Source organism: Plasmopara halstedii (assembly GCF_900000015.1).
Source record: "Plasmopara halstedii genome assembly, contig: Scaffold_3060, whole genome shotgun sequence".
Lineage (NCBI taxonomy): Eukaryota > Oomycota > Peronosporomycetes > Peronosporales > Peronosporaceae > Plasmopara > Plasmopara halstedii.
This window is the reverse complement of record NW_020189964.1, coordinates 2,479,285-2,494,717: the sequence shown is the minus strand read 5'-3', so window position 1 is coordinate 2,494,717 and position 15,433 is coordinate 2,479,285. Positions and strand designations below refer to the sequence as shown.

General features: G+C 42.1%; 2 protein-coding genes across 2 annotated transcripts; both read right to left on the bottom strand.

Annotated features, from left to right (window-relative positions):
• Positions 1–498: 498 nt before the first annotated feature.
• PHALS_07009 (uncharacterized protein) lies at positions 499–840 on the bottom strand (the record flags this gene model as incomplete). Its single annotated transcript, XM_024720404.1, has 2 exons — positions 499–611; positions 675–840. The coding sequence occupies 2 exons, from the start codon at positions 838–840 to the stop codon at positions 499–501; spliced, it is 279 nt and encodes a 92-aa protein (XP_024585606.1).
• A 12,546-nt stretch (positions 841–13,386) lies between these two features.
• Positions 13,387–13,601, bottom strand: PHALS_07008 (uncharacterized protein; the record flags this gene model as incomplete). Its single annotated transcript, XM_024720403.1, has 2 exons — positions 13,387–13,484; positions 13,547–13,601. 2 exons carry the CDS (start codon positions 13,599–13,601, stop codon positions 13,387–13,389), a joined length of 153 nt encoding a protein of 50 aa, XP_024585605.1.
• Between the last annotated feature and the right edge of the window lie 1,832 nt (positions 13,602–15,433).

The window sequence follows — 15,433 nt, the reverse complement described above, 5'->3', positions numbered from 1 at the left end:
TGTCCGTAATCAGCATCCGTAATCATCCACATGCATTCAGCGGTGTAATTTTAACAGTTACACATGCTTGGCACATCACAATGTTAATAGTTGATACTACCACAAGTAGGAATGGTTGCGTTTTATGTTTAGGTAAAGACTTGACAGGAATTCCGCTGGTTGGACATTAGCACGAAGACAGTTATAAAAACCTCCAGAGGGTACATAGAGTTAGACAAGAAATCTCGTTAAGCATCCTTGTAATCCTTGCCTTAGTGATCATTTGCAACATTTTCACGAGCCATATCAAAATTTAACCAACACAAAAAGGCAATTCAGCGCGAAATCTCGATAGAATTGCATAATATGCTGGTTAAAAGCATCATAATATAAATCTACTAGTCATCTCCATCTGAATCTCGTGAGTGTACGCAGATTAATTATAATACAAGACGTAAAGAGTTATATTGTGCAAAAGAGCTATAACTTGTTTTCGCAAACAGGCAAGTGATAGTTATTCTAAGTACCACAGTCATAAAGTGATTTAGCCTTTTCTTTAAAAGAAATCTTGTCAACTAGCTCGTGCAACGCTGTGGTAATCGACCATAAGATACGGTGTGCCAGTATTCTATCTGGTCACAGCAACAAACTGCATCGTTCGGTCCAGTGATAGCAATTACTCTCAAACTGTTTACATTTCCTTTTGAATTCTTTTTCATCAATCGTTTCGGTAATGTTTGGGCTCCCCCAACTTTGAAGCTGATTCATTAAGTTTTCTTCGATCGTTCGACAAAGCACTAATGCAGGTAGTAAAATATCATACGACGCAATTGACGCATCAGCGGCGCCAAATTTACACATAAAGCCTTCTCTACGCTAAAGGGGTTAGTTTTATTCGTGACCATAGCTGCAATATGTCATAATTGAGCATAAACTGAGAGAATAAAGGCTGTTACAAATCAAGTTTCCGATGACTACAAGTAAAAAGAGACATCATTAATAGAATGGCTGATAGTCGAGAAGTAGATCCTAAATCTTTATGCTTTAATTTTCCTGAAAGACGACAGTCGTTTCATCTTGCGTGACTTTATTTTGGCTGTGACCTGATATGTAGCTATTGTATTTGCTGCATAGCAGTCTGGGTTACATGCATCGTAATGGGTGCAGTCAGATCTTCAACAGCATAGTGTGCTTGTAATAATGATGCCCCAAGCAACTATTCCTCTATCAAGTCCAAGATTGTTGGTCACATTTATCGTCGACTCTATCAATACTACGAATATTACCCTGCAGCTGCTTATATTACCTTCCTGTGGTACACGATGTTGTCTCAGTTGGCAGAGACAATTCAGTCGAACCCAATCAATAGTTACAATGGCTCACGGAAGACCAGTTTATTACCACAATACAGGTTTTGCCGCGTCTATTGTCCCCTACTCAAGTTTTCGCTGTCCGTCTTTGCGCTAAAATATCATTTCTGATGCGCACGTAAAAAAAACTGGTCACTTGATCCAATATTGCTTTATCAAACGTAACATATTGCAAAATTGCAAGTTTTCCTCTCACACAATCGCTGGAGATCGATACTGTAGTAAAGTACACTTCGACGACAGGCCTAACAATTGGTATCTGATGCGTACGTTTGCAACAAAGGCAGTGTTCGAGATGGTTTGATGCATGAAAGGCAAAGTGCTTCGGTATAGCATAATCGTACCAACGACCGTTTAAACTGATAGGTCTGACGCAAGTGCAGTGATGGTGGCGCTGTTATGCAGCGAATTTTCATTCAATGGGTTTACGCACATAATATGAGTTCATATGTCCGATCAGAACCGTAATTAAAAGTCGTATAAAAACTGAGATAGCTAGCTGCGTTTCAGATATAAGATTAACATGTGAAATCAGGTCCAATTCAAGCCAGGGCTAAATATATTTGTTTTACAATGTTCAATAATAAAGCTATACACGCGAAGCGCCGTCAGCTTTGTGGGTGTCAAGTGTCTGGTATGGCCCAACTCGTGTCGCTCGCCGTCGCAGATCACTTTATTGCGCAGTTCAGCTGGTCCCGCATTTATAGTCAAATACTTTTGTGGATTGACCGAATTTGTATCCAAGCTTCTGCTTGAATATGTACTTTCCACCACTGTATTTGTATATACTTTTTTCTTTAGGCTCACTCAGTACTTAAAAAAGAAGTTCCGGCTAATACCCGTCCATTCAACTGAGTGTTATAAGCTAACGCCCACACTGCATAGATATTTCTATATATTATGACTCATAAAGTAAACCATATCAAATGTGCATCGCGTTCAAGTCATCTAACTTGAATCCCGTTGTTATATTATGATAGGAACCTCTCGAAAACACTTAGCTCCGATTGCAAAGAAATAGATATAATGCAACAGGGTTACACGTACCCTGGTAACAGGTGTGTGTGTCACACGGTACGGGTGCTAGGTAGCCAGTAGTTATGCATGTATTTAGATCTTACTATATATAGTATATTTAGGAGAATCTAAATATTTAAAATTAGGCGGCTTTGCCGCAGATAAAAATAAATAAAAATCAGTGTTGGATTATAAGCGGAAGAGCTAATTAGCCTTGAGTAAGGCAATACTTACTCTTGGAGTAAGCGGATTGCGATCCGCCAACTCGTACTTATTCTTAGTACAGAACGAAAGGTCGGTGACCTAAATTACGCTTTTTCAAGCGCTAAGCTACGGCAGCCCGGCTGCATAAAATGATATGAGTTTGTGTGTTAAAATCAAGATAAAGATGGAACAAGTTTCTATTTTGTTTTACCTACATCATAAGAAAGGTATACACTGCGTAGTAAAAAGCCCTCAACATCTATCACACTCCAAGCGTTTATACAAAGCATTAAATGCCACCTCTTGCGCCAAACCAAACCAAAGATTAACCCCGTTTTATAGAAGATTGATGTAGGGTTGCTATATGTCGGCGAACTATACACTGTTCTTGCGCAAGTTTTTGGCCTGTCATACGATCTTTTCCAGTCTTTTTGGTTCAGAGGCACTGGTCCATTTAAATGGCATTTATTGCTGGATCTGCTTACAGGCCAGCTATCAATGGAAGAATCTAAAAAGATCAATAGGAACTGAGAGGCTCTGCAGTGTCACTTGCGTGTGCCGTGCACTCTTCACGCGCTGACTGACATTGCATGTCTTCACGTATCGTGCCACACACTAGCATATGCGGGGCCAATTAAATTGGGTACTGAGAGACTGGTAGGCCTTCTCACGGCCAAAGTGGCCGACTATCGGCGTATCATACGCCTTGTACAATATATTGTACTTCAAACCATCAACACGAAGAAGCACTACCCCTGGTTCGTCGCCATGTGCAACTACATAGTGAAAAGGGCCATTACGAGCAGTACTAATGTCAAGTGACCAGAATGCGTGAAACCGAGCTCCATATTACTCGATGAGAGTGGCTTGATAATCAGATCACACTATTTATACACAACACACGCTCGACGTATCATATCAAATACATTGTTTCGATAACGCTAATATGGCTTAGCTCATAATCAAGACGACACAATGCGTCAGCCAGCACGTTATTTTTTCGGCTCATAAATTCTTTTCGTTGGACGAATCACCATACACACCAACGATTCATTCGTTTTCAAGTGGCCAGTTTTGGTTACCACTTGATCTATCGACACACGTCCTGAGTAACCACTCTGGACACTCCATACGACTCCTTATCTCCCATAATCTGGGGAATATCAATTGCATGACGTAGATCAATGAAGTGTGGATCATTTCCACCAACATACGACTATCGAGCGCTTGAGCGCTTCTTCTGGAGCGAAGTGAATGTCCCAAGAGTTTTACCTACGCCGGGATAGCTACTCCCAATCGTACTCGATCGCCAATCAGACCATGGCTCATGCTTTTTAAACCACGTTATACTTAAATCAAATCAAACGTTTGTCCATCTTGAGGACTTTGAATACTTTGAAGTCTTTAAGCTTCAGTTGAGGATCAACCATATTTTCTTCGCGGTGACCACCGCACCATTGGTCGACTTCACTGAGATAAAGTCACTACTTCTATTTAGCGCATCCAAGAACACTAAATTATTTTTAGCAACTCTTTGATTCCGCACATAGTAACGCAACAAGCCAGATTCAATCAAGACTCTAAACGGACGACTGTTACCCTTCACACTCGCTGTGGCCACGAGGAGATCACTCGACCGTCTCGTTAATGAACGTCAACGATCCTTTGAAAGCTAACCCCTCATGAGTGATTTTACTACCACACTCGCAAGTACTTATTACTACCCCAGTAGACCGCCCTGCGTCTATTGGATACCGTAATTTCCGAACGTCTCATGATATTGGTACCACGTGGCTTGGAACGTTCGGAGAGAACCATATTTAGAGGTTCATCTCCCATGTGGACAATCACAGCAGATGCGACTAAATTGTTGACATTAACAGCAGGTTTGCTGCCTTCGGACAGGCACCACATTAAGATCACTTGCTTTTGGATTTTCAGTGGTAGCAGCCACTGCTTCAATCGACTTGACCGATTGCCCACGTGCTTGATGTTGACAGTTCTTACCAAGCAATGCAATCATAATTGTATCTCCCAGAATCGTCGGACTCTGGTGGAAGAATTCGGTTTAAGGAGGATCATGAGTGAGTACCTTCATAAACACAGTTACCATCACTGCCTCTGGCAGTGGTTTGCTTGCCATACTGGCACGAAGGTCACAAAGCTTCTGTACATAGTCGTACAATGTGTCGTCGTCTTGGCGGCATGACAAAAATTCCGACTAGTGTCGGAATGCACATTTGGTGGAAGGAACATCGACGCCATAGCCTATTTCAACTCTTGCAATGTGGCAAAGTAGCCAGGGCGGTTGACATCCCATGTCATCGCCCAATTTTTGATTTTGATGATCATTCAAATGCGACATGGTGAAAGCCACATTTACTGTGGTCATCACCAATTTGAGACATCGCAATTGATATGTCCATTTCTCGCTGCCGAGACACGAAATTTTCATCTTTGCTTACGTAGAAGCTTTCCACCTTGATTTTCACGGAACGTACCGTGAACTGACGGTGGTACTGCCACTTGTAGTGGAGGTGACGGAGCGTCGTCGGTATATTCTTGGACAAAACTCCCACTAATCTTTGCTTATGCGCAAAAAAAATTTGCAAAGCGCTGATCCATTGCTTCTTGTATCATTAGCGCATGTCGAAAATCGCGTGATATTCAATTAGAGCTCGCAGCTTTACCACACACTCACAGTGCGAGTGGGTTGAGAGTAAATTTTCTTTCCTGTTGATCCGAGGGTGACCGCCTCCTGTAGTGTTGACATTAACCAAAGATGCATCCATCGAAGAAGTAGTCAGCGTTGAATGACTACTAGTGCTACGAAGTGTATTGAGAATTGCTCGTCCGTATAGACGCAGTGAGTGAGGAAGGCTTAATCAGTTGACACGCTTAACTGTCCGTTGATCACTTCCAGAAAGTCGTTGATTTACTGGAAAATGAGATTATTAATAAAGTGACACTTATTATGGTCAGTCAGCCCGAAACCTTCCTAACCTGGTAAGTGCCTCAAATTCTAACATAACAGAACTGAGGTTATACAACTATTCCTGGTCAATTGTAAACTTTGGTCACACACAAACATGGTTCTCACAGTATGCTGGCCAACAAAATTACCCGCTTGAAAGCTTGAGCAATGACAGACCCTGAAGAAGATTATGTCTCTGTCCACCTTTCCCTTGACAAGTCCGCCGTTGATCTAGCTGGGGAGTGCGTTAATGTTGCAGCAGTTTGCAATTAAAAACTGAGAGGAACAGTTGATGACATTTGGAGTTAATTTACCGACTCCTTGCAACGACCGAAAGCACAGTATGCTACCTGTAAACATTGCCAAGCCTGCATCATATATCGACTTACTTCGGATTGTGTTAGAGTTCATTTTAAAGAATGTGAACCGGTGTTGATGTCAAAAGGAACAGAAAGTAAAGTGGATTAACTATAAATCAGTCTACAAACAAAAGCCAGTTTTCTTTACACAATTACATGCTACCGGATCTCTCTGAAAAACAAGAAAATATAGTCAGCTAATTGCCATGCACTATTATGACGCTGGATCATATTTCCAGCGCAGTGGAGGAGAAAATCTCGAAACAATCAACTATGTCATCTAAGTGTGGATCTCACTGATCGCAGACCCTTTGCTACAGAAGTTTTTGAGATGGTTAGCTCGGAAGTTTGCAAACAGTTGCAGGTATTTAGCACAACATTTTTTTTGCTACAGATGGGTGGTCAAACGTAAAAAATCGAGCCAATTTTGAAAGTTAATTTTGTTGTTTGTGGACAAAATTTGTACGCAAAAGCAGGACTAGACGGCTTAATTAAATTGCTAGCGATATTAACCGTGTCATTAAAATCCGAATAGCTATTGATATCTCTATAAGTGAAGCAGCGATTGATAATCTTGCCACTATTAAACTGGAATTAAAATTGTTGCAGTCAAATGTTTTAAAGTGTGCCTCCAAAGGTGTGTGAGCCATGGCCTACATTTACTTGTAAAAGGACATCTTTGCAGCCACCAAAACCAAGTGAGAAGAGCTGACACAGACTATCTTGATGGTTACCCATTCGAATTTTTCATCGTATTCGCTTCTAGCTGTAAGAAATCGTATCTATCTTTTCCTATCGCCACCAAATCAAGGCAAAGGTTGTGAAAGAACAAAAAGAGCAGAAGTGCCGGCTTTGATTCAATTTGCTATTACAATTTGGGATGCCTACAGGACTGCTTCCCCAGCTTACAGAAAACTGATTCTATTCTCCACGGTATGTTACAGCTCGAGGATTAAATTCCTGTGTAGAAAAGATGAAAGCAAGTGCTCAGAAGGATTTCGATAACATGATGCAAACTTATTGTGTTATGTAGAGGAAGCTACTGGTATCTTAGAGCCGATCGACTAAGCAAATTCGATATTTCAAAAAGATTCCGTATCTACTGCTGAAGTAAACCTAGAATTGAAATTCGACGTTCCAGAACAATTTGGAAGTTTAACATGTTTAGAACCAGGGAAGACATATCGACTGAAATTGGTTCAAGCGAGACCTAAGGTTCAAGACACGAGGAAAGTAACTTCGACCGTATTTGCAACGGAGATACCGCGCATTTTGCACAGAAGAGGCTCTGTATCGCTGAGAATGCAGTTGCAAACTAACAGAAGTGGCGTAATGCGCTCTGAGTGTTATGAAAAGCCTCTATCGTAACAGTAACATAGCTGCCTATGCTATCTCAAATACAAATATTTTGAAGTTACGATTCTCATACTCATGCTTACTATATGGGCTGAAATTTCCCATAATAGAATGATCATTTTCCAGTCGTGTGGCTAGCAGCCCATGAAACGTCGGATTCCTCCTGTATGAGGTTTCGTTATCTTGCCATATACCAATATCTATGCATATTTCCAATAAAATCAAGTTTGATGTAACTTCTGCACAAATGCACGGGGGTGTAACTGATATAAATCTACCAATGTGTAAGGGTCAAGGACATGAAGTAACTTTACTTGCCGCGTAGTTCCGTGAGCAACCAATATGTCTGCACTTTCGCCCACACGTTGCTTTCCCGTGTCTCCTGCGGGCTTCACTCATGCACCAAATTGAAAGGCTCAACGAAGACCCGCTTATAGCGCGGTATCGCTCGACTTACGCGCTTATGGAGGTGATTTCCGATCAAGACGTACCCAATGACTGTCCAAGCCCAGCCCTCACCCGGCTAAACAAAATATAGTCACTCTTCTAGAGGAAAGCGCTGTCTGCGCGTAGTCGCCCCGTTACAAGAATTTCGTACTCTGCGCCTATTTTTACCGCGAGAAGTTTTAGATAGCCCGTTGTAAAACCCCCGACGATACCAACAAGCTGAACATGGTCGAATGGCCCAGCTTGTTTTGCTGTAACGCAAGATGAGTGTTTGTCAAAGAAAGCCATGACTACAATTTCCAATCGTCTGAAGTCAAATGTCAAGCAAGTGCAGGGACTCACACGTGAAGGGCTTCCGCTCGCACCCAAAACAAAACAAGTGCAAGAAAGTTGCTCTGCGAAGTTTCGAATTCTCATGTGTCTACTCCATGCGTGTACTTGAGGCAGCAGCAGCTGTGAGAAATCGTACTTTTATGAGGAATGCACCTTAGATACTAGAAGCTGACGGAAGTGGCGCCGGGTATCTGACTAAGTTTGCCCACAGGGTGAGAGAACCACGCCGTCACCCATCAAGAGATTTGCAGACCATTTTCAGCAACGGCGACGCCCTCTTTGAGTGTCGTGCACAGTGGAAATAAAGACGCGGAGGTGAAGGTGACAACCCATCACCTCACGTTTCTGCTGTACATCTCAACTCATGTATATACGACAGCTTTAACTGCTACCAAACAGGGGTAATTTTATCCCCAAGTAGAGTAACCTCAAATTGTTGAATAAGCGCGGCATCAGGCCAACTCAGCATTTTTCGACAACATAAAAGATCGAGGGTGCGACAGACTGTAAGCGGCCACAACACCTGGATATTTTTGCCGAAGTAGGGTCATGTCCTTACAGGGTTCTAGATTAAAACTTTCCTTCCATTTTAGCAGGTACTGGCAAGAGCACTCACGTGCCACCCCACCCCACCAAATTGTTTAGCGTGAAGGTAGGCCGGCCTTGCTTATCGAGTAGTGCTGGCGGAGGTCGACTCCTCTCGAGGGTCATAGCGTGCGACTGAGTGTGATATATTCCAGATTTCAGTTTTGCTCTCTGAATGCCGTCATGCAACTACCTAGCATTGAGACACACATAGCAGTTCAGAAAAGTGTCGCTTGTTTGAAGCAGAGGATGGTTCAGCTTTACGGGATGGTAGAGACCTTTTTCGTCTGAATCAAATCTCTTAACGTGCGACAATTTTTAATGAGTGGGATCACGATATGGCTTCAGTAATCCATAAATAGTACTGAATGCTAAGACCGCGAACGGTTCATTGCGGTCGCAGCCTGGTCTTTTATACTGCAAGACCGCGTGAGACGTGCAGTCATACAGGCCGTTAAAATGGCATTGGAGATCACAAATACATTGCTCTAAAAGTACAGATATTACGTTCGGTCAGTACGTTGAACATCTCACCCTATCAATTGGTGACGTCACTGTTGTGACATGTGACGATCCATGATCGATGCGCCGCCAAAGCACATTTGATACCGCTATAAGCCGTCTCGGCTTGTGCCTTATACTCTGCAAAGGATGGCGACCATCTTGCTACGTTCCGTGGGAGATGTGGTGATGACGTCGCTATGCAGAAACAACACATGATCTGTACAGGTCAAAAATGGCTTGTAATCTGCAGGTGCACCTTGAGTTGCATCTTTGATTGCAAGTGGCTCCTGGTCACATCCAAAGTATTAGTTATTCTCAATTGTTTAGGTTGATGAGTCTTAAATACGACTACGCTATATACTGACCGACATTTGCTTGGAGAAAAGCGTAGTCGACTATAAAAGACGAAGAGACACAGATCGCACGAATGGATGATTTGACTCGGGGGGCTAAAACGGGCCCCACCTAATACTTTGTTTTACTATTTGAATACCACATCTTCTGCCGCGCTTCTTTTCTATTTGGCAATTTCTTAAAAAGACTGGCGGGAAATTGCGACATGTCCGCACAGTTGGTACTACTTCGTGCAAGTAGTTGACCGAGTCAAGCCACTTCCACAAGCTTTTTGGAAAAGAGACACTGACTAATCTACAACGGTCGATATTGGTCGGGATGTGCCTGTAGAACATGTCTATGTTGGAGCAACCCAGAACGATTTTTTAGCGCCATAGAGACGTGTTCGTACGATGGAAAATCGATTATCAAAGCGCATACACTCGAGTCGACCCCGCTAAAGCTCGATGTGGATGTCCACATTAAAGTCCCCATGCTCTCTACAATTATGAACGATATGGTCTATATGTTTGTAGTTAGGCACTACGCAGTCTGAACCCGGCGACACTAGACAAATTAACGTCGCCTATACATCTAACAGACCTTGTAGCATAGCTAGCCATTTCGTGAGATGTTTTTATCTCTCATTCGCAGCCGATGATATCCACCATCAACGCGCCAATGACACTGAGCAAGCTACAACCGCTCACGCTGTTTACATCACATCCTTTCGGGATGTTTACGTCGGAATTGTGACTGTTTTGGGTTAATAAAGAACATGAACAACTCTCCAACTTCCGTTAGCCTTTTTTAAAGATTAAGTTGTTGCCGAAAGGGCGGGTTTGTTCTCTTTCGCCATTCCCGCTTCGTGTTTTGTGTGGAAGAAGTTAATGATGTCATGCCGTTCCCATGGTAAGGATCAATATCGTGTGACACAATGTATGGTTCCGGGAACTAAGTCCGTGACATAACGCACTCCACTATTCGGGATTAGCACATTTGTTGGATCCCTCATCATCACACTTCATCTACTTGCTGCTCCTTCCACGCATTTTCTTGAAAGAAATTTCAAGTTCAATGAGAGCTATTGCGTAGGTAGCAAAATGAGATACACATCTCCTGACTCCTTGAAAACACTCGCTAGGTTTAGATGATTTTTCTGCCGCTTAATTGTGCCACTCTACTAGTCCACACGATGGCGCCCTTATATCTTGACAAGATGAGTATTCATCTCAGCCTCAGGGCCTGAATCATCTGCTCGCAGCTTTATTCGCCCTTTAGCCCTTTAATCTCACCGGGGTTGGCTCGTGAAACGGTAACATCTAATTATTTTCACTGTCAATCAGCCTTGATAAGAAGACATGAAAATAATGCTGATCGAATCCGGTTCTCTAATAATATTCCAAGGGCCAGAATATAGAGTTGTTTCGTACCGTCTCATCCTGTGACAACGGATCACTGTCGCTTCTACCTCCCAGGCTCTACTCAAGGCATGTGGGTAATCCCATGTCCTGTGTGAAGGCTATTGCATTTAGACTTGTCAAAGCTCCACCAAGATAAAAGTGACTGGCATCAAATCGGATCAACTCTTATTCCATCCACGAATCGTAGTGCTTCAGCCAAACCACACATAGGACGATATCAAATCTTGTATCTTCATCCAAGACGAGACATATTAATCGGCTGACAAAGTCTATAACCTCAATAAAGCTCACAATAATTATTGTAATGTCCCATTCGAGACGTGTGGGATCGTATCTGATCTTAAAGCCTTCGCGTACTGCCTGCTGTTTCCGACAGTCGCGCGTTGTACCTAAGTGCAATTGAATCTCAATCAATCAGAATTTTCGACGGTTTTACAAAGATCAAAACGTTAATATCTACTACAAATCATGTGCTGATTACACCACTTTTTTGAAAGACAAACACTTTATATGAGATGATCTCTTTGACCACGTTCTTCATGGTGTACTATCGAGCACAAGGTAGGCCGCTCTGCGACCGCTGAAGCCTGACAGCTCCTTCGAGAAGTTCGTCGCCTACTCTTGCGTTGACCCCGACCAAATCTACCTAGCGAGGACCAAACACTAAATTATGCTACGTACGGATTGATTCAATAGCGAATATAATCGACCTTCCCAGCAGCTTAAAAACTAATCTCTTCCTACTCCGAATGGCGAGATTTATAGCCTTGAGCACGCCTATAGGCTTTCACTCCCGGTATCTCTTCCGGCCATCGCGGAACCAAAATTATTCTTCGCATCAAATGCGATACCCACCGCTTCCCCAAAAAAGTAGGGTGGATACGGAAGGTCTCTGTACAAGGCATAAAGTTTGGACATTCTCCATTGTATGCTTGCTGGTGAGATGGGTCTCTCTGCCTTACATCGGTTAACACTATCATTGAAGATTTTACAGCTATCGTGCAGCTTCGTAACCATGCAATCCTCATGACACTTTATCAACGTTGCCAAAATTGATCGTTGAGCCAAATGCTATACGTAGGCCAATATGAAAACTAACATCGGACCGAGCGATTTGGTCGATTAAATCGCAACCAGAAGATGGACCCTAGCAAATTTTCAACGGAAGTATCAACTTCATGCTTCCGTAAAGGATGATAATCTTCAGTCGAAGGTATAATCGTAAGTCTTCATAGAAGGTTTTCGAAGATACTAGATATTTTTTGGCGATTAAGTACTGTACTATTGTGCACTGACACTTAAGTATCCAGCCGATGATCCATTTCAAGAACATATTTCCCTGTAACGAACGGAATCCACGAAGGAAAGCAAATTGTGCTCCTATTTTTCTCCAGCTATAAGAAGTCAGGTTGTTCAATAAATTTCACTCATTGTCTAACATGAATGGCTCGTACCCAAAAATAAAAAAATACCACAGCGGATTGAACAATGTAGCCAGGTAGGTAATGACATATTTCCAAAAAAATCCAGTGATGCGCGCATTGATAAAGGTAATATCTCGGAATGTTCCGTCTTTTTAAACGGTTGCTTTGAGCGAATTTGATGTTGCGACCATCACATCTACTGCATGAAGCATTCACGTCGGGTAGGATAATCTCGTATCAAACATGGAGAAGAATATAGTACTCAGCTACGTGAATCTCGAAAAACGGTCATGAAACCTTATAACAGAGCAGGGCAGAATTTCTAGACTCCAAGAAATAGGTATCTTGTTAGAAATTTAAGAGGTAACGTTTAAGGATGTGCACAGTGACTATCAACAGTTCAAACATCCCGTGCCGGTGAAAAGGGTTAAACTGGACAAATACTAAAAGAAAGGCTGAAAGATTATGAAATAAAGATGATAGACCGATATTATAGATACCACTGAAGTCTGTTAAACTGAAAAATAAACAATTCAAGGTGAAGTGAATGCGCGATTTAAATTTGATAATGGCTTTTGAAGAGCTGTGGGAATTATCACTACTGTAAAACATTTCGGGGCAAATACTCTTTACAAAAAATTTTGCCTTCGGCCCTTTGACCGTTAATTCTCTGATCCCATCATTGCCAAAATCTTGTTCAACTGGTCTACCTATCCCGGAATAAAGGTATTCGAATATTTAATGCTTCATCCTCGTAAAATAATACCATCTTATCACGATTCAGTCGTTTGACGAACACCAAGTGCTACAAATAGCGATGGATTTTCCGTGCACTTTGCACAGATGAAATTTTGTCGGCCTGAGCCCACACTATGAAATGAATAGAGATTATATTTGTACATTTCAGTCAGGAACGAAACCGAGAACCTCTCTCGTAACCAGTTGTCAAGTTAGTTCTGCTATTTCAAAAGCATTAATTCCATTAGAATCCATACTGAACATGCACGATGCATTTTCCTCCATGAAAATTGTTTACTTGTCTGACATGCCGCTACCAGTCTACGTGTCCCAAAGACCTTACCGTAGTGAAGTTCCATTATCTCCGTTTGAAGATCCTCCATGCAGACAGTAGCCATTTGTGACTCCAGGGTGGTCCGACGCCGATTTGGCGATGACTACCATGACAGCTAAATTAGAGCCCCATACGCCCTATATGTCTAATTGGGCGTTCGAACACCTGCGACACCTGTCGCTTCAAACCATTCCGCGCTATTAAAACCAAGGTGTTGCATGTATATATCCAATCCCACTCGTCGTGTAGCTCTTTGGGTACAACGTTTGGAGAATGGTTGGGCGCATGGGCATCTTAATTTCCCTCGTCGAATGAGAGAGAATTTTTCTGCACTGGTCCTGCAGCGAGGCTGCCGTAGCTTAGCGCTTGAGAATTCGTAATTTAGGTCGCCGACCTTTCGTTCTTTACAAGAATCAATACGAGTGTAGCGGATCGCATCCGCCACATCCAAGAGTAGTTAGTACCTTAACCATGGCTAATAAATATTCGTTTAAATTCAAAACTGATTTTTATTTATTTTTATCTGCGGCTAAACCGCCTAATTTAAATGTTTAGATTCTCCTAAATATATATATACTAAAATCTAAATACATGCATAACTACTGGCTGCCTAGCCACATACCGTATTCTTGTTTGGGTGCAGTCACACCTTGCCCCAGTTACTAGGGTACGTGTAACGCCGTTACAAGTCCTCGAAAACCTTGGTGCTCAGTTCAGATCTCTCACGCTTTTATCTATCTGCTTCTTGTGTGTTTCCCGGTTACAGCGCTTCTGGCCGTGTCTCGCCAGTGCATTTTTAGAGCATTTTTGAGCGCCACCGGACAAGCAATTGATGATTTTGCCATTTGACACTAGTTTGCTGATCACATCGGTACTCCCAGCCAGACAAAAGCTTGTTAAGCTGATCTATTGATGTTGGGGCCAGGTTTCTATACATTTCAGAATTCATTCCCGCAATGAATACATTTCTTCCACGACTCGGGCTTGAAATTGACTATGAGTGCTACAAGTGTACTGGGATTGTCGAGCACTTTGCGTGAGGAGCAATCGATGATCGAAGTCCGCATTCATCACGAACGAAGGTTAGGATAATGTGACTTTACCAAAAACAGGACTGAGAGCTAACCAACACCGTTGGTCTGCTCACTTTTTTAATATACATATTGAGAAATGATTCAATTTTCTTTTATACTAATTTTTTACGCTTTATTGTCTTTCAAGATAAACTGGCTTTGTTTACTAAGCATTGAAATACTGATATTCCGGTACTATGGAACTATTACAGTGTAATATGTATTCCAGATATTTCTCTATCAAAACTAGGACCAGTATGAGGGTAGCGAATCAGAATCTGCTACATCCAAGAGTACCCAAAACCTTAACCCAAGGCAAATGTGTTCTCGGGACACCTGAAATAACCAGTACATATCTATATGGAGGTCCCCTATACCCGGGAAGATAAGCTCCCTAAGGCTAAATTTCGCCCTGACTCGATTCCTATATCGAGCCGGGCTCTCCGACGCTTATAGCGCAAAAACGATTGAGCTGCAATCATTTCAAGACATTTTTCATCGAAAAAAGGTGATTTTTGACACAACTAAGGGTCTACAGCCAAGGCATTTGAAGTTAAACTAAAAAGAAATTTGACGAGAAAGAGCGTGAAAAAGTACGTAGGACACTTTGATTAGCAGTCGAAAGTTGTTTGCATCATGGGTGAATGGGGGGATGAAAGAGAAAAAAGGCACATTTTGCACCATTTCTTGGACGTTTTTGGCCGTTTTGAGGCGTTTTTTGCAGCACTAAATAGGTCATAACCCACCAACTACTGCGAGTTACGCGACATAATTTTGGGTGAAGTCGTGTTGTAACATGCCCTAAGCGATCCCAAATCGTCTGTTGGCTGGATTTTGCTCACGGAACGAAGAATCATTTTTTATCGCCAAAAATGAAAAAAATACAAAATGTTTAAAAAAAACATTTCGTCTTTCTACAGCCAAGGCTAGATGTATCAGCTTCCTGTTTGAGTATTACACTAAAAATTTTAAGAATGTT